At 51.3% G+C, this 27,956-nt stretch overlaps 3 protein-coding genes across 3 annotated transcripts; 2 read left to right on the top strand and 1 right to left on the bottom strand.

Moving 5' to 3' along the window:
* Positions 1–2: 2 nt before the first annotated feature.
* On the bottom strand, positions 3–9,704 carry ZMAT2 (zinc finger matrin-type 2). The gene is made up of 6 exons (XM_079319511.1): positions 9,596–9,704; positions 5,769–5,862; positions 5,204–5,327; positions 4,086–4,159; positions 2,275–2,420; positions 3–813 (listed from the first exon to the last, which is right to left on the bottom strand). Exons 1-6 carry the CDS (start codon positions 9,611–9,613, stop codon positions 670–672), a joined length of 600 nt encoding a protein of 199 aa, XP_079175637.1. The 5' UTR covers positions 9,614–9,704; the 3' UTR covers positions 3–669.
* On the top strand, positions 9,687–15,189 carry LOC306808686 (histidine--tRNA ligase, cytoplasmic-like). Its single transcript, XM_079319501.1, has 12 exons — positions 9,687–9,930; positions 10,011–10,130; positions 10,374–10,469; positions 11,255–11,380; positions 11,535–11,642; positions 12,057–12,155; positions 12,450–12,543; positions 12,669–12,796; positions 12,878–13,120; positions 13,834–13,950; positions 14,258–14,404; positions 14,600–15,189. The coding sequence occupies exons 1-12, from the start codon at positions 9,733–9,735 to the stop codon at positions 14,654–14,656; spliced, it is 1,533 nt and encodes a 510-aa protein (XP_079175627.1). The 5' UTR covers positions 9,687–9,732; the 3' UTR covers positions 14,657–15,189.
* Positions 15,190–15,248: 59 nt separating this feature from the next.
* Positions 15,249–27,312, top strand: LOC306808687 (histidine--tRNA ligase, cytoplasmic). Its single transcript, XM_079319502.1, has 13 exons — positions 15,249–15,407; positions 16,068–16,157; positions 17,814–17,933; positions 18,112–18,207; positions 18,927–19,052; positions 20,987–21,094; positions 22,760–22,858; positions 23,326–23,419; positions 23,545–23,672; positions 23,754–23,996; positions 25,550–25,666; positions 26,037–26,183; positions 26,805–27,312. The coding sequence occupies exons 1-13, from the start codon at positions 15,327–15,329 to the stop codon at positions 26,862–26,864; spliced, it is 1,509 nt and encodes a 502-aa protein (XP_079175628.1). The 5' UTR covers positions 15,249–15,326; the 3' UTR covers positions 26,865–27,312.
* The last annotated feature ends 644 nt before the right edge of the window (positions 27,313–27,956 follow it).

Raw genomic sequence — 27,956 nt, 5'->3', positions numbered from 1 at the left:
GACCCATTAGAACGTTCCATTTATTTCTGGCAAATTGTACACACCTTTTGCTCATCGGCTCTATCCTAGACCAGCCATGGGGAGGAATTTCTCCCCTACCTTAATGATACTGAAATTATGGGATAAAACACAAAGAAAAGGAGGGAAGTCTCCCTTGCAGATAAAACAAACAGAAAAGTTTCAGCAACCCAGACTCCATGCAGCCACCAGCTCTGCTCAGCACAAGCCATAAAGATGCACCTCTCACACTGCTTGCTGTGGCACATTTCCTTCATTATGAGCCTAAAAGCAACTGAATCCCTCCCAGCATCTCAAACAGCTTGGGTGACAAGTAGGGCCTGGTTGACAACTAGATTAATCCTGAACCAGGCCACCTGTGCAGAATGTGCACTTTATTGACAAAAAAATGTACCCAACAGAGCACTTCCCTGCACACACACGGCCACAGAGCAGCTGAGCAGCCAGATCTAGGACACACAAGGAGAAGGGAAGCTAATGAGAGGCAGAGCTTGATCTGCAGCACAGGTAGAGCATGGAATCGCTTTTCAACTCTTCCAGCCAACTTTTACTGGGAGATTTACATACAAGTCCTCAAGTCCTTTGAAGAGTTATCCAGAGTTCCCTGGGTAAAAACAAGCTGTTAAGAGAAAGAGAAGAGTCCGGGGCTGCTCAGTGGCTCTTTTTGGTTGAGCCAAAACCAGAGAAACCCATCACAGCTGCCATTTCATCATCCTCTTCAAAGGTCAAATCTTCCTCTGCCCGCCTCTTCTTCTCTCTCTGTTTCTCCTTCTTGTAGGCTTTGGCCTTCTCCTCCTGCAGCAAGGGACACAACAGCAAAATAATTTACACCTCCTGAGCTGAAGGAGTTTTGAGACACCAGGTACTGCACAATTAACACAAATCCTGCCCACAGTAGCCAAGCTGTGCCTGAGGAAATAAACAAACAGCAGAAATCCTGGCCTGCAGTCTTCAAGGAGGAAATTCACCTGTGAATCCAGACCACCCCATTTCCAAAAGCAGAGCCACACACACAAATAGACAAAATGAAATGTTATCAAACTCTCTTTTCTGAGCAAACATCACAAGTTTGTCCTGGAATCAAGGCTGAGACAAGAAGGAGCTGGTTTGAAAGCAGGAGGCCATTCCCTTGTCCGATGCTTCGTGCCAGTGACTGTGATGCCTGCTGGCTCTCAGCCTGGCAGAGTGACAGCTGCTCACTGCAGAAGCTCTGAGCAGCTTTGAGGGGGGTTTTGGCATCAAAGAGTTTGCGCTGCTCTAATCAAAGTGTTTTTCTCTGTGAGGATCATGAGCCCTGGAACAGAGCCAGGCTTGTACTGGGTGACACCAAAGCATGGCTTCAGCTCTCAGCTCAGCAACTGCTCCCACCATTCTCATCACTGTCCACTGTGCTCCTGAACACAGCCATGGCCCGGAGAAAGCTACAACCAGGAGTTGCTGCTTTCTTTTCTGCCATACATTGACTGGCAGCAGCTTTTCAACCCATGGCACTCCCTTTGCTCCTGGGACACCTCTCTCCTATCCCCCAAACAGATGGGGCTCAGCAGAACCACAGCCTGCCTGCGAGCTGAGCATGTGGCTGCTCTGTGAGCCGCCCAAAGAACTCCCCTGTGGTGAAGCAAAGTTTTTGGGCAGGGAGACTCAAACAGGCAGGGATTTGTAACCTTGGGTTATGTGGCTGCTGGTAGAGGAGAAGCACCCATAAAAACTTCTCAGCTGTCAGAAGTTTGTTGGGTCTTCAAATAATTGATTTTTATGTTTATGAACACCTATTTGAGAGAAATTCGCTGTCCTTTATCACCTCCTCACATACTGTGCACAACAGCACGCTGTCCACAAAGCCTTTCTGCACTTGGGGAGGCCACACAGAAGCAAGTGCCCTGTGGAAGGGGATTCCAGCAATCCTAAGGGCTGTGGAAGATAATGGATGAAGATGCTGATCTGCTACTGGACCACACAGGCTCCAATGCAACTAGCGGCAGACAAAAAATGGACTTGTGCTGTTCTCAGTGGAAATCTGAACCATCAAAAGTTATTCTCACACAGAAAGAGGAGGAAAGGGTTGCCAGGGACAGCAATACAAACATTTCAAAAGCAGAAAAACAAAACTTCATGCATATGAGAAGAAGGAGCAGATGAGAAGCCCATGCTACCAAGAACAATGTTTCTGAGGAACAAGAATAGCAATCAGGGTTGATTTCCTCCAAAAACATGTTTCTGGGGAGCTTTGCTTCCTCAGTTGTTGCCCAGACTCACCTCCTCACGGAGTTCCTTCATCCTCTCCTCAAAGTCATAATCCTTCTGCTTCTCCTCCATCTTCTTCTTGTTCACCTCAAAGCGTTTCTTCACCTGGTCCAGCGTGGAACGCTCCACCCGCATGGACATGCCCAGATTCCTCTGGTCTGGAGGACACGAGTGGAATCAGCAGCGCTCAGCAACACTTCAGGGTTCTGCACAAAGTCTCCATCTCTGATCCCAATTTAAACAGCACAGCACCACCTTCCTGCCTGACTCACCTGAAAGCATGTTCCAGGGCCAGACTAAGGATTTCTTAGGCTGGGGAGGTGGGCTTATTCAGATACTCCCTGTCATGTTGGTGCTCTGACACTTCAGGAAATTTAATCTTGGACCAGTGGAATAAAGAAGAGTTGGAGTGTTGAAAAAGGAGCCAGAATAAAACTGACAGGCTGGCATCTCTCAGCTGTGGGCAATGCTAAACAAGACATGAGTGGCACTCAGAGATCCTGATTACACAGGACATTTCTAGCTAAAGCACAGAATATAAAGTCAGGCCTCTGATTCAGTGGCTCTTCAGAGCAGATTCACAGTTTTTCACTTGTGGGTAAGCCTATGCTGATGAGACCACCCTCAGAAATGCCTCCAACCCACCTTCCTGAGTGGATCCAAACAGCCTGTTCACTCCAGCAGCCCTGCACAGGTTAGTCCCAGGGATGCAGCAACACTTGGAAAATTAAACTAAACACCAGAAATTTGTCAAAGGGGTGCCTAGAACAAACAGACTTACTGACTGGTTTAAAAGTTCCCAGACATACTCATACTAAGGTATTGTGCAACCAACCAAATTCCAATCCCAGCTCAACCCTACAACTCATGCCCATCCACACAGCCATGCCAGGATTTTTGATTCCAGATTCTCTCATATGAGCTTCTTGCTCATCTCCCAACATGTCAAACAAGGCATGGCACTTTCCTCCCATTTACATAAAAGCACAGTTTTTTAAACACTGTGTTTTCTTTTCTCAGCTACAGAAAACCAGTCCTCAGGTTTCTTCTGAACCTCCTGCTCTCAAACAGTCCCATATACTGGTCCAGAGCACATACATCCCTGCCTTTTTCTAAAGGGGTGATTTTCTGACTTCCACAAGGAGCTAAAAACACCTTCAAGAGCAGGAACACCATTCAAAGTGTGTCAGTCTGTCCTGCTGCTCCTTTACTTTTGTCTACATTCCCCACTCTCTGAACAAGGAGAAGCAATATCCACAGTCAGATCAATGAGGATATAGTCCTGATCCACACTCTGGAGCTCAGGTCCCAGCAGTTCTGAGCTTTATACTCAACTTCTACAAAGAGAAGTTTCTGATCCAAAAATGGGCCAGACCCAGATCTTTTATTTATCTAAGTACTTTGTTACAGTTTCAGTGCTCTAAAAAGCCTCTCTCCAGATTTACAGAGAAGACATCATGATTCGGGGGGGGTGGACTAGAGGACCTCTAAGGGTCCTTTCCAACCCAAACTATTCTAGAATTTTCTGACCCTGGGTTTCTCACAACACTGACATGATGGATGAGGAAAATATGTCCACCAACCAGAGTACACCAATCACTGCTTCTGCTGGGCTTGTTCCATGAAAGTGGTCCAGCACTCCAGAAAGTGTCAGAAGACAAGGGCAGCACCTCCACAGCTCTCATGATGAGCTTCTACATCCTGATCTCCTAAGCTTTCTGATCCATGGGTAAGTATTCAGGCCTCAGACACGGATGATGCACAACAGGAACAGTCCCTCCAACTCAACCAACCCTCCAATAAGGCAAAGACATGGTCCTTACGTTTTTTGCCGTTGATGTGATCCAAGAAGTTGATGGAATCTTTCACCACACAGTCGCATACATTACAGTAATACCTGTCAGGAGAGACAGAAAAAATGAACCCCAAAGCATGGCACAAAGCTCAAGCCACAGAGCAGCTATTTGAGACAATCTGCATGTCACTGGGGTGCAGGATACTTCTCCAAGACAAGAGGGCCCCAGCCAAGAGCAAGGGAAGGGCACACCCAAAGGACAGGGCTGCCATGGAGGTACTGACCCCTGTACCAACACCCCTCTGATATGACAGAAACCAAATTCTGAGCTGCTCTGCAAGATACCAACCACAGCCCCTCCCCCTTCCAGTGACACCCCGCCAGGTAGGATGGACTTTGTGACACAGCCTGTCCTCCCACAAGGCAGGGCTGGCCAGCAGCCCAGGTTTCCACTCCCCAGCCTCTCACCTGGCTGCAAGGTAAATGCTACCATCCCAATCACCCCACAGTGCAACTCTCAGACCACAGCTCTGCTTTCTGCTCATTTTAAGAACTACAGAAAAAGTCCAACCAGGGGCTGAACTGCCATCCCTGGATGCTGGTCAGGGCTGCACATCTCCCTGGCACTACTGCCCAGGGAGACACTAACAGGTTCACTCCTGAGGTGACACCAACTCAACACATTCTTTTCATGCTTTTGATGGCTTATGGTGAGCTCAGAACCCTTTCAGACTCTGGTAGAACAAAATTCTCACAAGCAGTGGCCAAACACTGTTCCTAAGAACAGTTATCTGGATGTTTCTCCCATTCCTAGTGCACAGATAGCAAATTAGCAGCAGTCCTGGTCTCAGTGCAAGCAGGCCTGGTTAAAGACACCCAAGCAGGCAGCAGACATCTGCTTCTGTTGGTCCTACAGGTGGACAACACTGATACCAAGGAATAATGTCCAAAGGGGCTCAGCCTGCTGGGTCTCTTCCAAATGTTACACCAGAAGACACAGTTTAGGTGTAGAAAAATGCAGCCCCACCTTCTCAGGCTTCAAGCACAGGACAGCAGCTCCTGGTCCCCTGAGAGGGGTTCCTGCTATGTTACAGCTTCCCAGTCTAACCAGCACGACTCTGAGACTTCAAAAAGACCACAACATACCCTCCCATCTCTGACTGAGGAGTAGTTTTGGTGATGACAATGGTTTTCCCCAGCTTGGACTCCAGATCCACTTTATAGTCTCGGTGCCGCAGCAGTTCCCTTTTGACGGGCTGAGCTGGTTTGCCTAAAACATAAACAAAAGGTTAAGCTTGACATGCTGGATTTCATGTTCCCCTGGGTACAGAGGGACCTGCTGGGTACCTGATCCATGCAGAAAATGCACCTTTGTTTTTAAATCAGTAAGGGATATATTTTCCTCCTCACTGTTTCCTGGTTCCTATTAGCACCAGGTACATCTCTGACTTGGAGTAATATTCTGAGATCTTGTTTCCAGCAACTGTTCCCCTCCTTCCCCAAAGAAGAGTCAGTCCCTGGAAAGGTTCCCAGTGATTTCTTTTGTCAAAAAAATATTCTCAGTGGCAAACAAAGGAGAAAGGGTAGGAGCAAGCCAGCTCTTTTCCTTTGGGATTTGACTTCTCACTGCTGTCTCCCTCCCAAATTCCAAGGGTTTGGGAGCCTCACTGCCAATCCAGCACAGCTTGCCTGGAGCCAGCACACTGCTCACCATCTTTCTTTTCCCTCTCCTCTGTGAGGCGCTTCTCTGCGAGTTTCTCATATTCATCCTTGTCCCACTTGCGGCGGAAGTCCAGGTTCTTGGTCTGGGATAGAAACAAAGTTCATGAACATTTATTATACAGTCTGATCACCTCTGAGGGGGTAAAGAGGAGGAATCACTTGGCCTGTGAGGCCAGTGCAGCAAATTAGGAGAATTATATCCCTCTGTCCTCTGTTTTCCATCCAGGAATTGGGGATGTGGTTTAAGATAATCACTCTCAGTATGCCTCTAGCTACTACTATAATAATTTCAGAGCACTAAAAGAAGAAATGAGTTGATCTTAACAGCTCCTGAGATGATCATCCAGGCTTTTGCCTTGAAAATCAGACTCAAATGGGACTGAAACTGATGGATCTCGGACCTGGGAAATGTCCCCTGACAAACACAGCAGGAGGACTACACCTCCTTCTTCCAGAAGTCAGAAGAATCCAAGCTGTAATGTCAGACAAGGAAGCTGCAAAACACAGCCCAAGCTACAGAGAGTTTGATTACACTGCAGGAGCAGTGAAGGCTGTGCCTGTCTGCTCTCAGCAGTGTCTCTATATGTTGCAGCCATCAGAGTGCTGAGTTTGCCATGAAATCACAGGCACCAGTGTGGGATTTCCAAATGAGCACATGTACAAGCAAACCAGAACAAGCTCTAAACCCTGTCTGTCAAGGCAATGCTTGGAGGTACCAGGGAAGCACCTGTACCAAATGCACAGGTTTTGCTGTTCTGCTCCTGCTGTTTCACATAGGGAAGGATAGAAACACCTCCAAGGCATGCTGGCCTTTTGGGAGCTCCACAGAACTATCTGGCAGTGACAGGATACATTAATAGAATCCTGGAAGGGTTTGGGTTGAAGGGACCCTAAAGATCATCTTGTTCCACATCCCCTACCAGGGGCAGGGACACCTTCCACTATCCCAGGTTGCTCCAAACCCCGTCCTACCTGGCCTTGAACACTTTCAGGGATGGGGCAATCACAGCTTCTCTGTGCAACCTGTGCCAGGGTCTCATCACTCTCACAGGGAAGAATTTCTTCCCAGTACTGAATCTAATGCTGCCCTCTGGCAGTGGGAAACCATTCCCCCTTGTCCTGTCACTCCATACCCTTCTTCAAAGTCCTTATCCAGCTCTCATGGAGCCCCTTTAGGCACTGGAAGATGCTCCAAGGTCTCTCTGGACAGAGACAGGTGTTCAGTCTTCCCCAGACTGAGCAGCCCTAGCTCTCTGTCTCCACAGCAGAGGGGCAGCAGCCCTTGGAGCATATCCATGGCCTCCTCTGGGCTCACTTCAACAGGTCCATGTCTTATGCTGGGGCCCTGGAGATGGACACAGCATGTGCATGAAGACAGGCTGAATTCAAGTGAAGCTGGCATTGAAGAATACAAAGAATACTTTTTTTTGGGTGGATTTCACTCAACCCCCAATGCTGAGGGCAGAAGTGATCGGACAAGAATTCCTATTCCACTCACATCCACTCTGAGCTCAAGCTCTTCCCAGCATTTGCCCCATCTGCAGCTCAGGCCCCTGTACCTGGGATCAGTCACGGTTTCACTCATCCATTCCTGAATTTCCTGAGCAGATAACCCTCCTCTGGATAGAGCTGCATTTCCCTCAGCATGGCAGGGAGAGCCTCTCAGTTTCACATTAAAGAAAGGACAAGATGTATTTAAAAACACCTCTGGGGGAGAACGACCCCCCCCACTCCCACCCCACCGCCTTCTCCGTTCAGCCAAATCAAGAATCCAATCACAATCCAAAGGACACAAATCCCATTTGGAGCTACAGCAGCAGCACAGCCATTTAAAGTTCTCTCCTCTGGCAATCCTTCAAATGGAACGAACAACTACTGATAGGGATGAAAATGCCTTGGGGAGGCGTAGAAAAATTCTCATTTATTCCCAGAGCTTCTTAAGCACTTTAAGGATGTCGTAACAGGTTTTATTAACCACCCTGAGCAAAAGAAAAGAAAATATCACTGAGTGTAAATTAACGTTTGGGGGTATTTTCCAGACTCTCCTGCATGCCAGGCATTATCACAAATTGTAGCTGGTGGGAGCCTGCAGAGGGGGAGGTTTATTAGCTGCTTCTCTTTCCTGTTGCAATAAAAGGAAAAGAGTCTTTTGCAGCTCTTTTACCAATCTGCCTCATGCAGGCATGGGGAAAGAAATTAAACTAAACTGCGTGACAAGATCTTGGTTGGACAGTATTTGAAGGGATGTTTCTGAATTGCTCTGGTGGAGGCAAACGGGCTGCAAGCCCCCAAAATCTTTATCTCAGAGCTGTTTTTGGTGACAAAATTAATAACCCAAAATTAATAATAAATATTAATAACCAGAAGTGCCCCACAATCTCCTGTTCCCTCTGGAGATGGACATCACATGTGCCCAGTATCAGCACCAAAGCATGTTAAACAACACAGGCTCAACCTAAGCCAGGCTCAATCCAACAGCCTCAGCTGACAATAAGCCACAGGCTGACATTCTGCTCCTGACCTCTCCCACTTCATGGAATCAATGGTTTGGATTGGAAGGAACGTTGAAGATCAGCCAGTTCCACCCTCCTGCCATGGGCAGGGACACCTTTCACTATCACAGGTTGCTCCAAGCCCCATCCAGCCTGGCCTTGAACATTTCAAGGGGTGGGGCAGCTACAGCTTCTCTGGGCAGTGCCAGTGTCTCACCTCTCAGTAAGTGGCTTCAAGGAAGGAAAAATGGCCAAATTCCCTCAGAAACACAGCCCCTGTGCTGCTGATAGCTTTGGGATGTCACTGGAGGTGTTCAAACAGCCTGGTTCTCCAGTCAGGCTACACCTGCAGCATCTACCTTATCCATCCCATTTTAACACAGAATAATTGAGGTTGGACAAAACCTCCAAAATCATCAAATCCAAGCTGTGACAGATCCCCACCTTGTCACCCACTCCAGAGCACTGAGTGACACATCCAGTCAGACCTTGAATACCTCCAGGCATGGTGACCACCAGCTCCCTGGACAGTCCCTTCCAAGGCTGAACAGCCCCTTCTGGGTAAAAATCCCTCCTGATTTCCATCCTAAACTTCCCCTACTGCAACCTTTGAGGCTGTTTCCTCTCATCCTGTCGCTGGTTATCTGACAGCAGAGCCCAACATAGAGCAGGCTGCACCCTCCTGTCAGGGAGTTGCCGAGATGTTTCTCCACCGGGACAGGAAAAAGGCAAGCGCACCTGCCGAGCCATGGCCCAGCCCCTGCAGACGGGCGGGGGTCCCTCCCAGGGGGCTGAGCTCAATCTCCTGCTCCCCGGCTGGACAGGCGGAGCTCTGGCCCCCGGCTGGGAGGATGAGAGAACCACTGCGATTGGAAAAGTCCTCAGAGATCACCGAGTCCAACCTGAGACCCAACAGCACCGTGTGAATCAGACCAGGGCACTGCGTGCCACGTTCGGTCGTGTCTTAAACACTCCGGGGACGGGGACCCCACCGCTCCGCTGGCGGGCGGGATCGCGCTGGGGCCACCCAGCTTCCAGCCCTCAAAGTATCGGGGCGTCTCGGGAGAACCCCAACCTCCCACCGCCCATACGAAAAGGTGTAAAGAGCAGGGATGAGCCCCCTCCCAGCCCCCACACACCCGCCCTCCGCGGCACCCCCGGGCCCGCCACATCCCTCACCCCGCGGCCTGGCAGCGGCCCCGAGCGCGGAGCGGCGGGGCCCTGCCCCCGGCCCTGCCGAGCCCGGTATGAGCAGCAGGGGCGGCCGAGGGCACAGTTCGAGGGCAGCACCGGCCCAGAGGGCTGCCCCGGCGGCGGCACCTACCCCGCTGCCCGACGCCATGGCGAGCTCAGGGCACAGCACCGGGAACTGTCGCACGGCGCCGTAAAGCGCGGCCTCCCGCGCAGTCACGTGTGCCGCCGCGGTCACGTGCTGCCGCTCCCGGTGTCCCGGTGCCGGCCATGCTGCGCCTCGCTTCCTTCGCCGCCGCCGCCGCCCGGTGCCTGCCGGCGGGGCCCCGCCTCGGGCCGCCGTGCCTCGCTGGGAGCCGCGGCAGCTTCGCCCGGTCCCGGCTGCCGGCCGGTGACCGAGGCCCCCTGTCCCGGCAGGTGCGGGCGGCGGCGGGCGGCGAGCGGGTGCCGGTGCTGAAGACGCCCAAGGTAAAGGCGGGGAGTGGGGAGTGGGTACCGGGTGTTTCCCCGCGCCCTTGCCTCTGACGGCCGCTCTCTGTCCCGGGCAGGGCACCCGCGACCACGCACCGGCGCAGGCGGCGCTCCGTGAGCGGCTGCTGAGCGCCGTGGTGTCCTGCTTCAAGCGGCACGGCGCGGCCGCCATCGACACCCCCGTGCTGGAGCTGCGGGTGAGGCGCGCGGGGGCTCTGTGCCCCCTCTGCTCCCTCCTGTGCACTGGGCAGTGCCCCCTTCCCCGGGCTCCAGGACAGGATTGGGAGCTCCGTCTGAGTGGGGCACGGCCAGGGCAGCTGCACGGGGCTGGAGGGGGGATGTGTAATGCCCGGTATGTGGGGACCAAGGTTTGTGTCCCATCTCGGGTGACCCTTCACCCCAGAGCCACTCTGGTCACCAGCCCCATTGCCCTTCTGCAGGAGGTGCTGGTGGGGAAGTATGGGGAGGGCTCGAAGCTCATCTACGAGCTGCAGGACCAGGGAGGAGAGCTGCTGGCCCTGCGCTACGACCTCACCGTATCCTGTGCTCCCAAGGGGATGGTGGCACCCTGAGGGAATGGCGGCACACCAAGGTAGTGGCCACCTCTGCCTTCAGGAATCACTCTTACCCTGGCCTGCCTTCAGGTCCCGTTGGGGTGATGGCAGCCCCCTTGGCCATTCCAGCTGGTCTGGCTGTCATTTTCATGACTCCACACCATCCCTCAGCCAAGCCAGGGCCCACAGAAGTCCCTTCCTGATGTGGACATGCACCAGTATGCTCCACTCTACTGGTTTTATCTCCTCCCAGTTACAGTCCCCACCTCTGCTGTGCCCATCTGGAAAGGTGTTTGGTGCAGTTGTCCATCCCAGGCCTTCTCAACTTCCACATCTCAACAAAATCTCTTTCCTTCAATGTCCATATAGCTGTGCCATGCATTGAATTCACACTGATCACACTGTGAGAGGCTGGAATGATGAAAGAGGGTCCTTGTGTGTGTGATGTTGTCACACTGTGGGTCTGGAGGAGGAAATGGAGCTGTCCCAGCATTGAAGGAGCTCAGGTGGTTCATTTTACTCATCCTCAGTCTGGGAGATAATCTCCCCAGAGGTCATTGTTATAGAATATCACAAGTTGGAAGGGATCCACAAGAATCACTGAAGTCCCATTCATGACCCTGCACAGGACACCCCAAGAGTCTCCCCACGATTGTGACAAAAATTGGGAAACAACTGGCAAAGGGAATGGGCAGTGAGAGGCTTTGAGGTTCAGCTTCTACAATGCTTGGGATCTCCATGTTCCATCCTTAACTCCTGGGGCCCAGGTGCCCTTTGCTCGCTACCTGGCCATGAACAAGATCACCAACATGAAGCGCTACCACGTCGCCAAGGTGTACAGGAGGGACAACCCTGCCACCACCCGGGGCCGCTACCGCGAGTTCTACCAGTGCGTGAGTGTTGTGGTGGCCAGTGCTGCCACCAAGGCCACAATGCCAGGAGGGTTTTCCCAGCTGGAGGGCGTCCAGCTGCTGCAGAGCAGCAGGGTGTGCCTGGCTAAGGCCTCTTGGCTCTGCCAGGAGCTCCCATCACTTCTTCTGCCCCCAGGATTTTGACATTGCTGGGCAGTTTGACCCCATGATTCCTGATGCTGAGTGCCTGAAGATTGTGCATGAGATCCTGAGTGACCTGCAGCTCGGGGACTTTGTCATCAAGGTGAGACTGGGCGGGTTCTCTGTGCCACAGTGGAAAGAAGGTCATTGTTCTGTGGTAGTAGCTCTGCCCGTGATCCAGAAGTTCATCCCACCTCTCTGCTTCCTCATGGTGTATATGCAAAGGGTAGACTTCAGCTTGGACATGCCTTGAGCTGGGAATACTGAGGCTGCAGTCAGCAGAGTTCTCTCCAGACTGTGTTCTCTAACCACAGTCTTCTGCAGGATTCCAGCAGCTGACTAGATCCATAGAGTCATAGGATGGTTTTAATATCTCTATAACTCCTCTTCCCGTGGAATTTCGGTGCTGGGGAAAAGGCACAAGGAATTGCCAATAACTGCACCTTCTCACACACTAGGAAAAAATGAATTACATCAGGGGGTGCCCTCAAGGTCAGTGTGCCTCTGCCTCCCCCAGGTCAACGACCGTCGGATTTTGAATGGTGTGTTGGCTGTCTGTGGTGTTCCAGAGAACAACTTCATACCTGCCTGCTCCACCGTGGACAAGCTGGACAAGGTCAGCATTGGGCTCATGGGGAGACACTTAGGTCTTGGAATGGATGTCTTAGGCTGGGCAATCTTGCTGTGATGAGTTTCACAGCAGCTAAGATGGGGTCTGTGAAGAATTTGGGGAGTTCTTGGGCCTGGTTAAGAATAAAGCCTGTGATTTGTTAAAAAGTCCTGTGAGAGAGAGGCATGATTAGTGAGATTGCTGACTGTTGCTCCACACAAGTTGTGCACATCTGGGCTGATGGAGGCAGCAGGTGAGGAGAACATCCTGCAGCAATTGATGCCCTTCTCTCCCCTATAGATGCCATGGGAAGAAGTGAGGAGAGAAATGGTGAGAGAGAGGGGGGTCTCTCCTGAGGCTGCAGATCGCATCGGAGAGTATGTCCAGCTCCATGGTGAGCACCACCTTGGCCTTGTTCTGGTCTGGGGATGGAAGGTGCAGGGCACACAGCCAGCTGGCCAGGGCCTTGTGCCAGGTGCTGCTGCCCTGGCACACCTGAGGCATGGCTGGTCCCCACAGGTGGGCTGGACCTGATCGAGCAGCTTCTCCAGGACCCAAAGCTATCCCAGAACAAGCTGGCCAAGGAAGGGCTGGGGGACATGAAGCTGCTGTTTGAGTACCTGACCCTGTTTGGCATCACAGGCAAGGTGAGGAGCTGTGGGGGCAGGAGGGCGCTGCCCTGGCGGGCCCCGAGCAGCCGGTGACGGGGCGGCCCCTGTGCCCTGCAGATCTCCTTCGACCTGAGCCTGGCGCGGGGCCTGGACTATTACACAGGGGTGATCTTTGAGGCTGTGCTGCTGCAGCAGGACAACGAGCACGGGGAGGAGCCGGCCAGCGTCGGGAGCGTGGCTGGAGGCGGCCGCTACGACGGGCTGGTGGGGATGTTTGATCCCAAGGGCAGGAAGGTGCCCTGTGTGGGGGTCAGCATCGGCATCGAGCGCATCTTCTCCATCCTGGAACAGAGACTGGAGGTAGGTGATGCAGGCAGTGCATTGGGGAAGGCTCTAAGTAGCAAAATGTTGTTTATTAGTGGTCTCCAGCTCCACAGTCCTCAAGAGAAAATAATTTTGGGAGAGAGGGTGGCTCTTCCCATGCCAAAATATTGATCAACAGGTGACAGAGTCCTTTTCTGCAGCCTATTGGGATGCAGGTGTGGGCAGCTGAGGGCAGCATTCCCTTGCAGATGTCAAGGAAATGTTAAGAGACAGCCTTGAGCTCTGGGCCTGGCTCTGAGCTTTGTGCCCCAGTTACTCTGTTCTTGTGTCTTGCCTCTGAAGTTTTCTGTCCTGGGGATTCTGAAGTAATGAATTTGGTAACAGTTGGGAACTCACTCAAATAAACCCCAAGAGGGCCTCTGTGGAGATTCATCATTCTGTATTTGGTTCCAAGCCTATGATTCCTAGCAAGTGAAGCTGAGGCAAAGTATTTGTACCTGAAGAATGAAAGGAGACTTTGGAAAGCTGTCCTGGTCTCATCCAGGAGGTTGGCCACGGTCCCCTAGGAACAGCAGCACACAATGAAGTAGTGTGACACAATGCAGAATCTCTGAGGGGCTCATTAAAGGCGCCCAGGTTGTCAGTTGTCACTGACTGAATTAAGGTCTGGAGATAGATGAGGTGAGGTGTTGTGAGCTGCAGGTTGCTATGGAGTCACCCCCATGGATGTCCCATGTCTGTCCCTTCAGGCTTCTGGGGAGAAACTTCGAACGACTGAGACTCAAGTGCTGGTGGCTACACCGCAGAAACACCTGCTTGCGGCCAGACTGAAGCTCATCTCTGAGCTGTGGGCTGCAGGGATCAAGGTAAAGGAATGACTTGGGCTTGCCAGTGTCCCAGGTGAGGGAGGGAGAGCCTGAAGGGAACTGTAGCACAGCAACACCAGATCCATTAGTTGTGTCTCCCCAAGATCTGGGCCTGTCTGAGATCACAGTCATTCAGGTTGAAAAAAGACCTCTAAGATCATCAAGTCCAGCCTTTAGATCTAGGCAGGCAGAGAAGAGCCCAGAGCAGTAAAGTGGTTGCTGCAGGGTTTGGTGCTATTGGTGCTTTACTGCAGTATTCATCAGAGCAAAGTCAGGTTAGTGATTCACCCTTCCCACTCCCTCCTAGGCAGAGATGCTGTACAAGAAGGATCCTAAATTGCTGAAGCAGCTGCAGTACTGTGAGGACACAGGGATCCCCCTTGCTGCCATTGTGGGAGAGCAGGAACTGGCAGATGGAGTCGTCAAGCTGCGAGATGTTGCAACAAGACAGGAGGTGAGAATGCCCTTTTACACCAGTTTTCCAGACTAGAGATTACTGAAGAGCTCTGGGTTTTCCCTCAGCCTTCCTTTGGGAGACCATTGCACCAATCCATTGGGTGACTACAGAAAACCAGTCACAAACTGCATTGTTATCCTCACTTAGTCCTTAAAAATGCTCTTCTCTAATGCTGCTCTGTTTTCTTTGCAGGTTGATATTCCCAGAGAAAAGCTTATTGATGAGATCAGGAGAAGGCTGGAGCCCTGAGGATTTCTCTGGCTGGAGCTGCTTGGCTGAACTGCTGCACAGTTGGAACCCTCCTCCAGCACCTCAGCCATTCACTGCCAGCTGCAGTCTGGGTAACATCCAGCAGCCTGGGGCTCATTGCCTGGGCTAAGGCAGTGAGAACAGAGGAATAAGAGGCATTTAAAAGCTATGGACGGTGCAGTCACCAGGTTAACCTTGTGGTTAGCTTGTCTGAAGGTCGGATTTGCGAGTTCCTGCAGTCCCTGTACCTGCACAGCCATTTCCATCACTGTAGGTGGTGGTGGCACAGATGAATGGGGTGCGGGTCAGTAGGATCAGGTGGAGCTCCAGATTTGGGAGGGGGATCCGTGGTGTGTTGGGATGTGCCAGCTCAGGAGTGGGGCGAGGGGCCGTGGAAAGGCGCCCCCGCCCTGCCTGGGCTGCGGGCGGGCGGAGCTGGGCAGCGCCTGGAGGAAGCGAGGGACACAACGAGCGGCTGCAGCAGCTGCGCAGACTGCGCCGCGCGTGGAGAGGCCGTATTTTTATATATTAAACAATAATAAATAATAATAATAAACCTCAAAAATAAACCAAACCGCAGCCTCCGGCTTTTACTTCCCGCGGTGGCGGCGCTGCGCGTGCGCGGCGGCAGCGCGGGAGTTGCGCATGCGCGGCGCGGGCGGGACTCAGCATGGCGGCGGAGGAGGCGGCGGTGCGGGCCCAGGCGGACACCGTGCGGAGGCTCAAACAGGACAAGGCCGATCCTGACGAGGTGCGGGGCTGCGGTATCGCTGCGAATGGCGTGCGGGGGGAGCGGCAGTAGGACTGGGGGCGGCGCGCTGGGACGGGCGGGGAATGAGAACTGGGGCGCCGGCGGTGTGGCGGTGTTGGGATGAGGACGAGGGGCTTTGAGGGAAGTGAGGGCACCGGGGCTGCGCTGGGAGAGCGGCTGGGCGGTGGGAGGGGAACTGGGAATACTGGTGCAGAGATCACTGGGCTGGGGGCATCGGGAAGAGGGGTGTCGGGAAGGGCTGAGGGTGCAGGGGAGACTCGTGGTGGTGATAGCGGTGTTAGATTGAAGGGAAGGATGCTTGGAGAGTTAGGATTGGGAGGAGGATGCTGGAAACTGCTGGTGCATGGAGCAGGAGCTGCTGGTGGTGGAGATAGCTGTGGATGGTAATGGAGGTCGTGGGAGTCAGGGAATGGCGGGGGTGTTTGCTTTCTGAAATAGGGGTGCTTGTATGAGAAGGGGGAAGTACTGGAGAGGGGCAGGGAATGTCCTCTGGTTGCTGAGAAACTGGGAATAGTGGGTGTGTTGAGGTTGTGGAGTCCAGGTGCGCTGGGAATACTGAGGTTGAAGGTATTGGGGAAGGCAGTGGGCTGAGCCTGGCGAGTGGTCTTATCCCCAGCTCTCTCCTTGCTCCATCCCCAGATTGCAAAGGAAGTGACAAAGCTGCTCGAGATGAAGGCACAGCTGGGGGCAGATGAGGGGAAACACAAGTTTGTGCTCAAGACCCCGAAGGTAACTCTCCAAAGCACACTGCTGTGCCCCTCTGTATGCATTTCCTCCCCCCTTACACACACCCAGCACACCCCTCACATCTGTGGGCAAAAGTCCAGCATGGCCACACCTCTCTTTGTTCCATTTCTGTTTCCACTTTCAGTTTTAACAGCAAGGGGGAGAGGGATGAAAACATCCTGTGACAGTATTTAACCCAGATATCCACTACCTTAGAGGCTCCTGGGTGCTTCTGTGATGTTCTAACCACTGCTGGTATGGTCAGGAAATTCCCTTCTTATCAAGCATTGTAGCTGCCCAGTGTGAGAGGGCTCATATCTGCCTTTAGTCTGAGGGGCTGAATAATCCTGTCTACTGAACAGATCTGGCCAGCTGTTGGAATTTCTGTGTCCTCTTGTGGATGGACTCTTCCTTTAGAAGTAGTTTTTCAGTCTCCAAGCCCTTAAGAATCGTGTCCCTAATGCAATTTCTGCTGAAATACTTTGTAATGGGATGCTTCATCACTGGCAGCTGATCAGAGACCACTTGCTTCCATGCTGTAGCATGGAGACAGTTATGAATATGTTCACAAACCAGGCTATGGTGATGCCACTGGCACAGGAAATCCTAGAAATATGGGATGGTTTGGGTTGAAAGGACCTTAAAGCTCATCTCGTTCCACCCCCTGCCATGGGCAGGGACACCTTCCACTATCCCAGGTTGCTCCAGGCCCCATCCAGCCTGGCCTTGGACACTTCCAGAGATGGGGCAGCCTCAGCTTCCCTTGGCCAATCTCACAGGGAAGAATTTATTCCAATATTTAAATGTCTCAAAACTCCCCCTTTGTCCATTTCATTTATGATAAGTTTTGTTAAACGTAATTGCAGTGTGATACCTGGAAAGAGGAAGGGTGTTTCACTGTTTAAAAGTGTGGAGAAGGGGATTTTGCAGACCTGCTGAGTGCCAGAGAAACTCAACTGAGTTTCCAGCCCATCTCAGGCTTGTCATTGATAGCTGAAGGCCACCTGAGGGATCTGTGGGAGGGGGTGCTTCCTTCTGCCTAACTGGTTTTATAAAGTGGAAGTTGGAGGTCTAGCTAATTAACAATGATTTATAAATTACTGAGAGTATAAAGATGGTCACAGAAATAATTCAGTGATCCATGACACCAAAGAAATGGAAAGGGTGCATGGCCCTGTGAATTGTAGACAGACATTTCACAGGTGCTGCATTTTGAAAAATTATTTGTCTCTGTGTTTGGAAATTGCAGAGCTGATGGTCATTCCACATTTTAAGAATGTGTCTGTCCTCTGTTTCCACCTTTGGGATGGCTCCTTGGGCAGGAGTCTGGCTAATAGGTCTGAATCAGACCTGAGGACAGGTCCTGGTTGCACTGTCAGGCTCTGAACTCTGACTGCTGGACCTGTTTTATCTCCTTTGTTTCCTGTACTGTGAGACTCCTGGCTTAGGTTTCGCTCCTCAGACCTTGGCAGACTCTGTCTGAGCTCTGTCCTGATGTTTTTCAACATTTTTTGTGCTGTTTACCAATATCTGGTGTCTGGACCTGGTCTCTCTGACTTTGTTAGCAGTATGGCACCTTCTTCATATTGCTTCAGGCATTTTTCTCATTTCATGCCTCTAACCCAAAGTTCCTTTGCTCCTTTTCCTCCCTGATGCCAGGGCACACGGGATTTTGGCCCCAAGGAGATGGCCATCCGTGAGAGAGCCTTCAGAGCCATCATCTCGTGCTTCAAGCGCCACGGAGCCGAGGTCATCGACACGCCCGTGTTCGAGCTGAAGGTGGGTGAGGACACTGCAGGCTGGCTCAGCTGGTGAGGCTCCTGCAGCTCAGAGTGTTGAGGCTTGAGTTTCCTTCTTCTGTTCCTAGGCATTCTCCCTTTCTCTCCTTGTTTTTTCTATGCTCTAGGGCTGATCTCCTGTCACTGAAGGTGCTGTTTGTTCCTCTGTTTTGTTGTAGGAGACACTGACAGGGAAATACGGTGAAGACTCGAAGCTCATCTATGATCTAAAAGATCAGGGAGGAGAGCTGCTGTCCCTGCGCTATGACCTGACAGTATCCTGCCACAGCTGGTGCTGAGGGGCCTTGTCTGTTCTGCTTTTGGGGCAGTGCTGTCCTGAGGGGGAGGGAGGACCCCAAACTGACAAGGAGAGCATGAGCAGGCAGTGTGGTTCAGTGGGTACAGAACCCTTGCTTGCTTATTTACTCTGCATTGCTTCTGGTCAGTGAAGGAATGTTAAGAATCATGGAATATCCTAAATTGGAAGTGACCCCAAGGATCTTTGAGTCCAACTCCTGACCCTGCACAGGATACTCCAGCCAAGTACCTGAGAGGGTTTTCCCAATGCTCCTTGAGCTCTGTTAGGCCTGGTGCCACAACCACTTCCTTGGGGAGCCTGTGCCTGTGCCCAACAACCCTCTGGGGGAAGAACCTTTTCTTGATAACCAGCCTGACCCTCCCCTGACACAGCTTCATGCCCCATGTGTGTGGAAGTACAGAAGATCTGTACCGAGTGTGGTTTCTCCCAGGAAGGGTTCCCAGGCCAGGCTGCTGCAGCACACAGCCCATGTGAGTCTGAGATCCAGCCTAAGGTGCTGGAAGAAGCCTGAAGGGACACTTGGAGGCAGCATGTGTGGAGACCCTGGGGAGCTGTGATAAGCTGTCTCTAGGCACTTCTTTGCCCCAGGGAGACAGTGAGGACTCAGCACTGCCTGTGACTGATAACTGGGGAGGATGATCCCTTCTTGTTCCCATCCTTAACTCTCTGTCTCAGGTGCCCTTTGCTCGCTACCTGGCCATGAACAAGATCACCAACATCAAGCGCTACCACATTGCCAAGGTGTACAGGAGGGACAACCCTGCCATGACCAGGGGCCGCTACCGCGAGTTCTACCAGTGTGTGAGTCTGGCTGGGGCTGGGCAGCACCTGTGGATGCATAGCACTGTCAAATAACAGCTGTGTTACCCTTCCCCGTGGCTGTGGGAAGCTTTGAAGGATCTACTCATGTCCTTAATGTGTCCTTATGAGTGTGAAGAACAACTGGAGATGTGACAGTTGTGACACAGGGCTGGCATGGTGTGGAACTTTGTCCTAAAGCCCCCAGGTGTCTCCTCATTTGCTCTGTATGGGAGAGCAGCTCCTTGCTCCATCCCACAGTGCTTGTTGGATGGGTGGTGGGGAAGAATTTCCTTCTGATCCCAAATCTGGCAAAAGTTCGGCTCTGGGTGTGTTAGCAGGACGTACAAACCAGGCAAGGCAGTAACATACGCTACTTCCCTTCCATGTTTACTCAATTTCAACTTCAAAGGAAGGGAAAAACCAGAGGCCAAATTACAGAACAAGTAACAAAGTAATTTCCTTCCTGGCATTCTTGTAGTAGCCCCAGGGAAGAGTTTTGCTCTGCTCTGCTGATACAGTCCCCAGGGACTCTTATTGCAAACAATTTTTTTTTGTTGTTGTTTGGGAATATTTCTACTTCATTATGCAACCCCTGGGAATACCTTCTTCCAGCTTTGGCTTGGTGATTCTTGTTTCCAGATGACTTTGGGTCATTGCCTCCTATCTCATCTCTTACTCCAAGATCTCACTCCTAGGATAACTAGAAATAGTCTTGTAATATCCAGGCTGAACTTATTTGTATCTGATTGTTTTCTTCCTCTCATTTAAAAAGTTCAGCTCTTAAAACAGTAGCTGTCCTGTATTCTTCCCCTTTCCCAGGTAAACATTGGAAATGTCCCCTCCTTAAACCACGTAAATCAAGCTCTGTTACCTTTTTCACTTTCTCTTCTTGGAGGTGTTTTCATTCTTTTCTGAGCTTAGCACCTTTTCCTGTAGCTTTTCTTCAAAATAATTCACCAGCCTGTTGGGTTTTTTTTTCAGTGAGGTTTCATCTGTGCCATTTACAGTGATATCATCACTTTCCTGACTTCCTGTACACTTCCTGTGCTTCCTCACCCAATTTTCCCAAGGATTGCATCAGCCCTTTTTGCACTCAGCTGATCAGGAATTGACTATGTGATCCCATCTCTTCCTGGACTTCCCCAGTTTATTTTGAGAACTTGGTGAAGCCCTGTTGAAATATATCCACATAATGAAAATTATTCTTGTACCTAAAATCTCACTGAAGACTTTGAAATTGGGGATTCCTAAACAGGAGTTGAACAAGGGCTCTCTTGCTGCTTCTTTGTTTTATTTCTCTCTGAAGACTGATGTTTCCAATTGTGGGAGACCAGCCTATTAAAGCATCTTAATGTTGAGCTTTGTTTCTTCTATGTGCTAGTTCTGGTAGTCCCTGGTGGGGACCACTCAGGGTTCCTGATTCCTTTTTCTTTCTTAGCAGTTGAAACTCTGGTTTTGCTTCTCTTGCCTTCCCTAATCATTAACTTGATTGGCACGTGTATTAAAAAAGCACCCTAAGAATCAATGTGAAACATTTGGCATTTAGTAAATATAATAATAAATTTAGCAAATGAGAAGCAGTTTTTTCCTCCCCTTCCTGGTTCTGTTTATTTACTGCTGCTCCTCCTTTCTGTTGTTTTTTGGGGATCTCTGTTTCATAGTGTCACACAGCAACTGCTGGGTCAGGGGAGCAGGTCAGAGTGAACAAACTCTTTGAAATGCAGTGGACATGAGATCACTGCTGCCTTCCATGGTAGAGGTCCTAACCCACATCCTGTCCCTTCTGGATTGAATCTGTAAAGGATAGTGCTCCCTCACATCCCAGTTCTGCTGGGTTTGTGTATAAATTGCTGTTAGCAGTTGTGTATTGAAGCTGTTTTTCTGCAGCTGTGCTGTGGTGCTGAATTGCTCACTGCCTTTTCCTCTGCCCCCAGGATTTTGACATTGCTGGGCAGTTTGACCCCATGATTCCTGATGCTGAGTGCCTGAAGATTGTGCATGAGATCCTGAGTGACCTGCAGCTCGGGGACTTTGTCATCAAGGTGAGACTGGGTGGGTTCTCTGTGCCATGGTGGGAAGCAGTGGTCATTGTTCTGTGGTTTTACACAGTAGCACCTCTTCCCACTCTAAGGCTTACCCAGAAGTTTGTCCCTCCTCTCTGCCTGGAAGCAAATGTGCTTCCCTTTGTGCTAAAGGTTGGATCTCCACTTGGATTTGCTTTGAGCTGGGAATGACAGGAGTTTTTCTGAGGCTGCAACTGATAGTGTTCTCTCCAGAACTAACTATGGTCCCTTGCAAAATTCCAACAGCCAGCTAGAATGATAGAATGGTCTGGGTTGGAAGGGACCTTAAATATAATCCAGTTCCATTATTCTGCCATGGCCAGGGACACCTGGCCCTAGACCAGGCTGCTCCAAGCCCTGTCCAGCCTGGTCCTGAATACTTGTAGGAATTGGGCAGTTACAGCTTCTCTGGACAACCTGTGCCAGCGCCTCACTGCCCCAATAATAAAAAATATCTTCCTAATATCTGTCTAAGCAGTGATTGTCATATTCACTGCCTGCAGTAAAACAGGTTCTGTTGCAGGATTCCTGCCCTTATCCCAGCTTCTGACGTCTCCTTAGCAGGCATCTGCTCGGTGTGTGTGGTGTTGCCTGCAGATTCCTGCCTTTCCACCAAGCCCTTTTTACAACTGAAGCATTTCTAGACCAGGAGTTGTGCCCTACTGTAGACTGAGCTTGCTATTTTCTTCCAGACACCTCTGTTCCCTTGGGATGGCACCAAATGGTGCTCAGATGTGTAAGTGAGGCAGGATGGGAAGGGTGCACAGGAGAGCAGTGGGTAGGAGTGCTGGATGCACAGGAAGGCAGTGGGATCTATGAGGGGCCTGGAGCTGGGCACTGCAGGCTGGATGCTGTGTTCCTGTTGCAGCCCCATGGGACAGGGTTTGGGTACTTCCCCTGGAACCTGTTTGGGTGAGATGAAGGAACTGGGTGTTTGGGCAATGATAAAAGTGGGGCCTTTGAGGATGAAGACACTCCTGCAGCAGGGAGCAACAGAATAACTTGCCTGTGGTTATCTTTGTCTCTCACAAGGCACTTTCTGGTTCATGTTGATGCTGGATTCCAAATTCCTGTACAGTTGCTTTGTTTCTGACTAATTGTAGATATTCTCATTACCCATGGAAGTGTTGAATCCAGCTGAGTCTTTGGCCTTAATTACATACTCTTACAGAGCATAATTGAGCTACAGAATTCACTATACTGTTATTAAAAAAAATCCTCTTTGAGGATTTAACATAATCAGATGTCCCTTTATCTTATGCTGATAATGTAGGGTAATACTCAGAATTCATCTCTTTGGCTGTGGTCTGTTCCTGAGCTGTTTTTACATGTCCATATGAGGAGACTCATAGGCCCTGATGGTTTGGTTTTTTTGTTCTGTTGAGTGGAGGTGTCTGTGGGTCTAGAATGAAATTTGATGGCTCTGCCCAGGCTTGGTGGATGTCAGTTGTGCTACTTGGTCTGTTTTGGGAAGCTCAGCTCCCCAAGAATGGGAAACAGAAATTACAAATAGTAAAAAAACTCCCTTGACAGACATCTCCTATGTTCTCTTCCATGCTTAAAATTACAAGGGAATGAAGCAGGACACTGCTGAAGCATCTGCTTGAGTTGATAATTCCTGATGTGCTGCTCCCTTTCCCCCAGGTCAACGACCGGCGCATCCTTGACGGGATGTTTGCAGTTTGTGGGGTCCCAGACAGCAAATTCCGAACCATCTGCTCCAGCGTTGACAAACTGGATAAGGTATGGGCTGGAGCCCCAGGCTGCATCTGCTGCTGCTGGAGTCTCAGGGAGTGAACCATTGTCCATGAGAATTGGCTGGAAAATGCTGCTTACTTTGGGGTTTTTCCATTACCCAAGCAATACCTCACACTTTTCCAGGTGATTCCATGACCAGCAGTGCTTTCCTGGGTGGTGTTTATGACTAAGTACCTAACCAGGGAAACCACAGCAGCAAGATTGCTTTTAGACTTGGTGGTTATACAATGCTAATATTTGATTCTGGCCAGAAATCAAACTAAAAGTATTTTTATAGAGTTGGGGTACAAACAGGTTGTGGAGAAGTATAAGAAATTGAGTTATGCACACACAACTGCTCTGAGAGCTGCTGCTTCTCTCCTGCACCTTCTAATCATGAGAATGGGATTCTGCCATACAGAGGAGAGCCTGTGACACTGATGCAGTAACTGATGCCCTTCTCTCCCCTACAGATGCCATGGGAAGAAGTGAGGAGTGAGATGGTGGGAGAGAAGGGGCTCTCTCCTGAGGCTGCAGATCGCATCGGAGAGTATGTCCAGCTCCATGGTGAGCACCACCTTGGCCTTGTTCTGGTCTGGGGATGGAAGGTGCAGGGCACACAGCCAGCTGGCCAGGGCCTTGTGCCAGGTGCTGCTGCCCTGGCACACCTGAGGCATGGCTGGTCCCCACAGGTGGGCTGGACCTGATCGAGCAGCTTCTCCAGGACCCAAAGCTATCCCAGAACAAGCTGGCCAAGGAAGGGCTGGGGGACATGAAGCTGCTGTTTGAGTACCTGACCCTGTTTGGCATCACAGGCAAGGTGAGGAGCTGTGGGGGCAGGAGGGCGCTGCCCTGGCGGGCCCCGAGCAGCCGGTGACGGGGCGGCCCCTGTGCCCTGCAGATCTCCTTCGACCTGAGCCTGGCGCGGGGCCTGGACTATTACACAGGGGTGATCTTTGAGGCTGTGCTGCTGCAGCAGGACAACGAGCACGGGGAGGAGCCGGCCAGCGTCGGGAGCGTGGCTGGAGGCGGCCGCTACGACGGGCTGGTGGGGATGTTTGATCCCAAGGGCAGGAAGGTGCCCTGTGTGGGGGTCAGCATCGGCATCGAGCGCATCTTCTCCATCCTGGAACAGAGACTGGAGGTAGGTATTAGTAGCTAGATTTTTTTTTTTTTTTTCCTCTGCCTTCAATCAGTTAGGATTGAAGCACAAGAGACAGGATTTTCATGTTCAGAGTTAGTTATTCAAAGGCAAACAGTCCAATTAAAAACTAACATATTATTTATATTTTTGACCCAATGACCAAACACCTGTGACCCACACTGCAGTACTTTCTATCCAACCAAAAACTCCTACTTAAAACCAAGAAGAAGGAATGAGAAAGAAGAAGAAGACACTGCTCTAGAACGTCCTTCTTGTCCCATACTTGTTACTATATTCTAAACCCCCAAATTCCAAACCCTTCACCATGTGATATTACACACTTTTATCCAAACTACACACCAGTGATCCCAACTCCATCACTTGATTTTGGACACCTCCAGGGCCTCAAGTCAAAAGCAGTGTTCTTTTGGGGATCAGTGTCAGAAAGGACAGAAGGTTGAAAACTCCCACACTTCAGGGTTCCAACAAGTAGGTGCCTAAGCATGGTTAATCCCCCACTCCAGCAGATGCTGAAGTGAGTGTACCTTGCCCCAGGCTTTGGAGAAGCCAGCCAGGCCTCTGCTGTGCTCTGCATCAGGAGTCAGAACCAGGATATAACCTCCAGTTCTCTCACCTGGCCTGGTGATATCTGGGGCTCCCACTGGACACAAGACCCTTCTTCCCACAGCCCTTAGGCAGCTTTAATCCTCAGCAAGGGCAGGTACCTAGGGCAGGTACCATAGTGTTCCCCAGTACATTAGGCATTGTTCTGCAAGGGAGGCAGCAGCCTCACACATCTATTCATGCTGCCTATGACACTACAGAGACCAGACAGGGATCACATGTTCCAGGGCAGGAACTGCAGTGCTTCTAGGGGTTTACCAGATAGCTTTTTCCTCTCCCCTCTCCTCAAAGTTGTACTGTTCTCTGTCCCAATCAATGGGTATTAAATGGCTCTTTGTGAGCTCCCAGAATGTGGCTACACATTCCTTTTCCCCAGAAGTCTGCTGTTCTCTCTTGGCAGCCAGACACAACTGGAATTTCCAAATAGAAGCTGAATTCCTCCCCCACCACCTCCAGTCCTGGCCAGGTTTGTTCCTTTGCAGGTGACCTTTTAAAGGCTGGTCCCTTCAGCAAGGCAGCAGGGAAATGCCACATGGAGTATGCAGCATCTGCCACAGGGGCTGATAGAGTGTTCAGCTTGCTGCTGTTTAACCCATAGTTAGAATCTCAGCTGTAGAGCAGGCAGCTGCCTGTGTCCATCACCTCCTGGGTGTGTTGCTTCTGAGCTGCTCGGAGCAAATATTTAGGAGGCCCTTGGGTGTGGAAAAATATCAGGGAAGCTAAGAAATATCAGTTAAGCACACATCATGGGGAAATTGATTCTGCTCTAGGATGGGATCTGTGGGATCTCCCTGACTCTGAGTTAATTTTGTTGATCCCTCTGAGCCCAGTCCTCTTCACTGCTAGATTGATGGAGCTGAGTGGTGACTGATCCTGCTGGTAGAATCTCGGGTGCCTGTGGCATTTTTTGGGTCTTGTCCCCACTGTAGGCCTCTGAGGAAAAGGTCAGGACAACGGAGACACAGGTGCTGGTGGCCTCTGCCCAAAAGAAGCTCCTTGAAGAGCGACTGAAGCTCATCTCTGAGCTGTGGGATGCTGGAATCAAGGTATGACTGGGTGATGGCAAAGTCAAGAGCTGCCTGGTTCACTCCCTATCCAGGAATGGACCAGATCTGGCTTTGCTTAGGGAAGGAGTTGTGGGCAGCAAACTGCCTTCCTGAATGGACCTTCCTTTTCTCAGTGTCCCAAATCATGGGCTCTCCAGGAAGGGCTGGGCAGCAGGGCTTGGTTAGCCCTATTGGTTAGCCTTGTTGAACTTGCAGTTCAGGATGGAACTGTGCCCAGCCTTCTCCATGAGTCTGTCCTGTCCCCACCACACAACCCCACACTCAGCAGACCAGTCCAGCAGTGCCTGGTTGAAGGGGTCCAGTGAAACTTCCAGTTTGATGATGGTGTTGTGCTCTGGCTTTTTCCCAGGCAGAGATGCTGTACAAGAAGAACCCCAAGCTGCTGAATCAGCTGCAGTACTGTGAGGACACAGGCATCCCTCTTGTGGCCATTGTGGGTGAGCAGGAGCTCAAAGATGGAGTCGTCAAGCTGCGGATTGTGGCAACCAGGGAGGAGGTATGGCCTGTGGCATGGTGGGGTTGGCTGTGTGACCCTTCAGCCCAGCTCAAACCAGCTCCAGACCCAGTGCTGTTTCCAGCAGCTTCTGTAACAACCCAGTTCCTTGCCCCATGCAGATTCCTGGAGTCATGAAGTGCTGTTGTCTGTAGCTTTGGAGTGTTTCCCATCCTGTGTGCTCCTTGAACCCCTCAGTTCAGGAGCATGGAAGGATGATTCATGGTGCTCTTGGAATGAGTGAGACAGAACTTGGTTTGCACTGAACTGCAGGGCTGCTCTGTGCCTGTTGTCTCAGGACAGATTCCAAAAACAGGCAGCACTGGAATCAGTACATAGGTCACTGGCTAAGATCACCTAGATCAGTAGCTTTGGAACCAATAGGAAAGTGTGGGAAGAGCATCATTCTCATAACCATTATGCAGGAAAGGGCTTATTGGGGTTGCTGGTGCATGCCTGCTCTTACAGGTTCAGCTTACAGGTGGCTGCTGCAGCCCACTCAGTCAGTCTCTGTAGAGAGACTGGTGACAGCTATGTGTGACCTCCTGAGACACAGGGCCACCGCTGTGGTGACATGCCAAGCTGCTGGACTGTATTAAAGCAACTTTTTGCTCCCCTGTGTAGGTGAATGTTCGCAGGGAGAGCCTGGTGGAGGAGATCAGGATACGAACGAGTCAGTGTTAACCCCTTCGGGCACATCTACTCCTTTGCTGGATTCCGGCTGGCAGATTTCCTTCTGTAAATGCCTTCAGCAGGCTGTGCAGCAGTGGGTGGGGTGTCAAGGTGACTTTGAAAGCTGTATTTATTCTTGTCTTATGCCCTTCATTCCCTGGTGGGAACCAAGAGGCTGCACTGACTCCTGTGCCGTGCCCTGGCTCTTGGGAATGTTGCTGGAAAGATGTTGTGGAAGTGGCTCTGGCAGACACCAGCCACACGTCTGCCACAGTGACCCATGGAGCCCCATGTTGGCAGCAGATCCTGGGGGTTTGGCTGTAGCTCCTTCTTCCTGTCTCTTTGAATAACCATCCCACCCCATCTATCTGCTCTGGCTGCAGGGGGTGACCTTATCCCCAGCAAAATGTAATGGCGCTGCTCCCAGAAACATAATAAATCTGTCTGTCCCCTGCTGTGACTCCTGTCTCCACTTGCTGCTCCGGGCAGGGATTTGCTCACCTGCCTCATTAAGCCAGAGCTGTTCTTTAAAGGTCATTGTGGATGTTTCTGCAGCTGTGATGTTTTCTCCTCCCTCTGGGCACCCCTGGTGCTGCCAGCCCCTGTGACAGGTGCAGAGCCCAGTGCCCACAGCCGGGTGGAGCCCCATGAGTGACCTTCCAGTCAGGGTGTGACAGCCCCCCCAGTCTCCTGTGGGTGGCTTGGGGTTCCCCCAGCCCTCTTTGCTGCTGAGCCATAGATTTTGCTGGATGTCCACAAACAAGGTCAGTTTTTAAACCTGTGGCTCCCTAAAAAAGAGTTAGACATAAATAAAACTATACATCTTTTCTGTGCTGAAAAGGGCAAGACGGGGGCATAGCAGGGAAAGCAAGGTAAGAAAGGGCTAGGAAAAGGTAGATCAAGGAGGCAGAGGCAGAACAAGGTAAGGGAAGGAAAATTAAGGCAAGGAAGGGGTATGCAAGGCCTCCCTTGTCGCGTGAGCTGATGGGTTCTGTGAGGGGCCTCGGTGCGGCGCTACACCTCCCGCCTCCACACGCATCCGCGCCGCCACACTGGCACCAGCCCTAGCTGTGCACCATATTTATACCCTCCTGCCGGCGCGGC

Source organism: Erithacus rubecula, assembly GCF_903797595.1.
Source record: "Erithacus rubecula genome assembly, chromosome: 16".
In the NCBI taxonomy this organism is placed as follows: domain Eukaryota; kingdom Metazoa; phylum Chordata; class Aves; order Passeriformes; family Muscicapidae; genus Erithacus; species Erithacus rubecula.
Note: the sequence above shows the minus strand (reverse complement) of the source record. Positions and strands in the feature narration are given on the sequence as shown.

Coding starts and splice junctions, on each gene's coding strand:
- LOC306808686 (XM_079319501.1), top strand. CDS start 9,733: ATGCTGCGCCTCGCTTCCTTCGCCGCCGCCGCCGCCCGGTGCCTGCCG. Junction 11,381..11,534: donor ACCGCGAGTTCTACCAGTGC/GTGAGTGTTGTG, acceptor TTCTGCCCCCAG/GATTTTGACATTGCTGGGCA. Junction 12,544..12,668: donor AGAGTATGTCCAGCTCCATG/GTGAGCACCACC, acceptor TGGTCCCCACAG/GTGGGCTGGACCTGATCGAG.
- LOC306808687 (XM_079319502.1), top strand. CDS start 15,327: ATGGCGGCGGAGGAGGCGGCGGTGCGGGCCCAGGCGGACACCGTGCGG. Junction 23,997..25,549: donor TCCTGGAACAGAGACTGGAG/GTAGGTATTAGT, acceptor TCCCCACTGTAG/GCCTCTGAGGAAAAGGTCAG. Junction 26,184..26,804: donor TTGTGGCAACCAGGGAGGAG/GTATGGCCTGTG, acceptor TCCCCTGTGTAG/GTGAATGTTCGCAGGGAGAG.
- ZMAT2 (XM_079319511.1), bottom strand. Junction 5,328..5,768: donor GGAGAGGGAAAAGAAAGATG/GTGAGCAGTGTG, acceptor TTTATGTTTTAG/GCAAACCAGCTCAGCCCGTC. Junction 814..2,274: donor TGAAGGAACTCCGTGAGGAG/GTGAGTCTGGGC, acceptor CCCTTGCTGCAG/GAGGAGAAGGCCAAAGCCTA.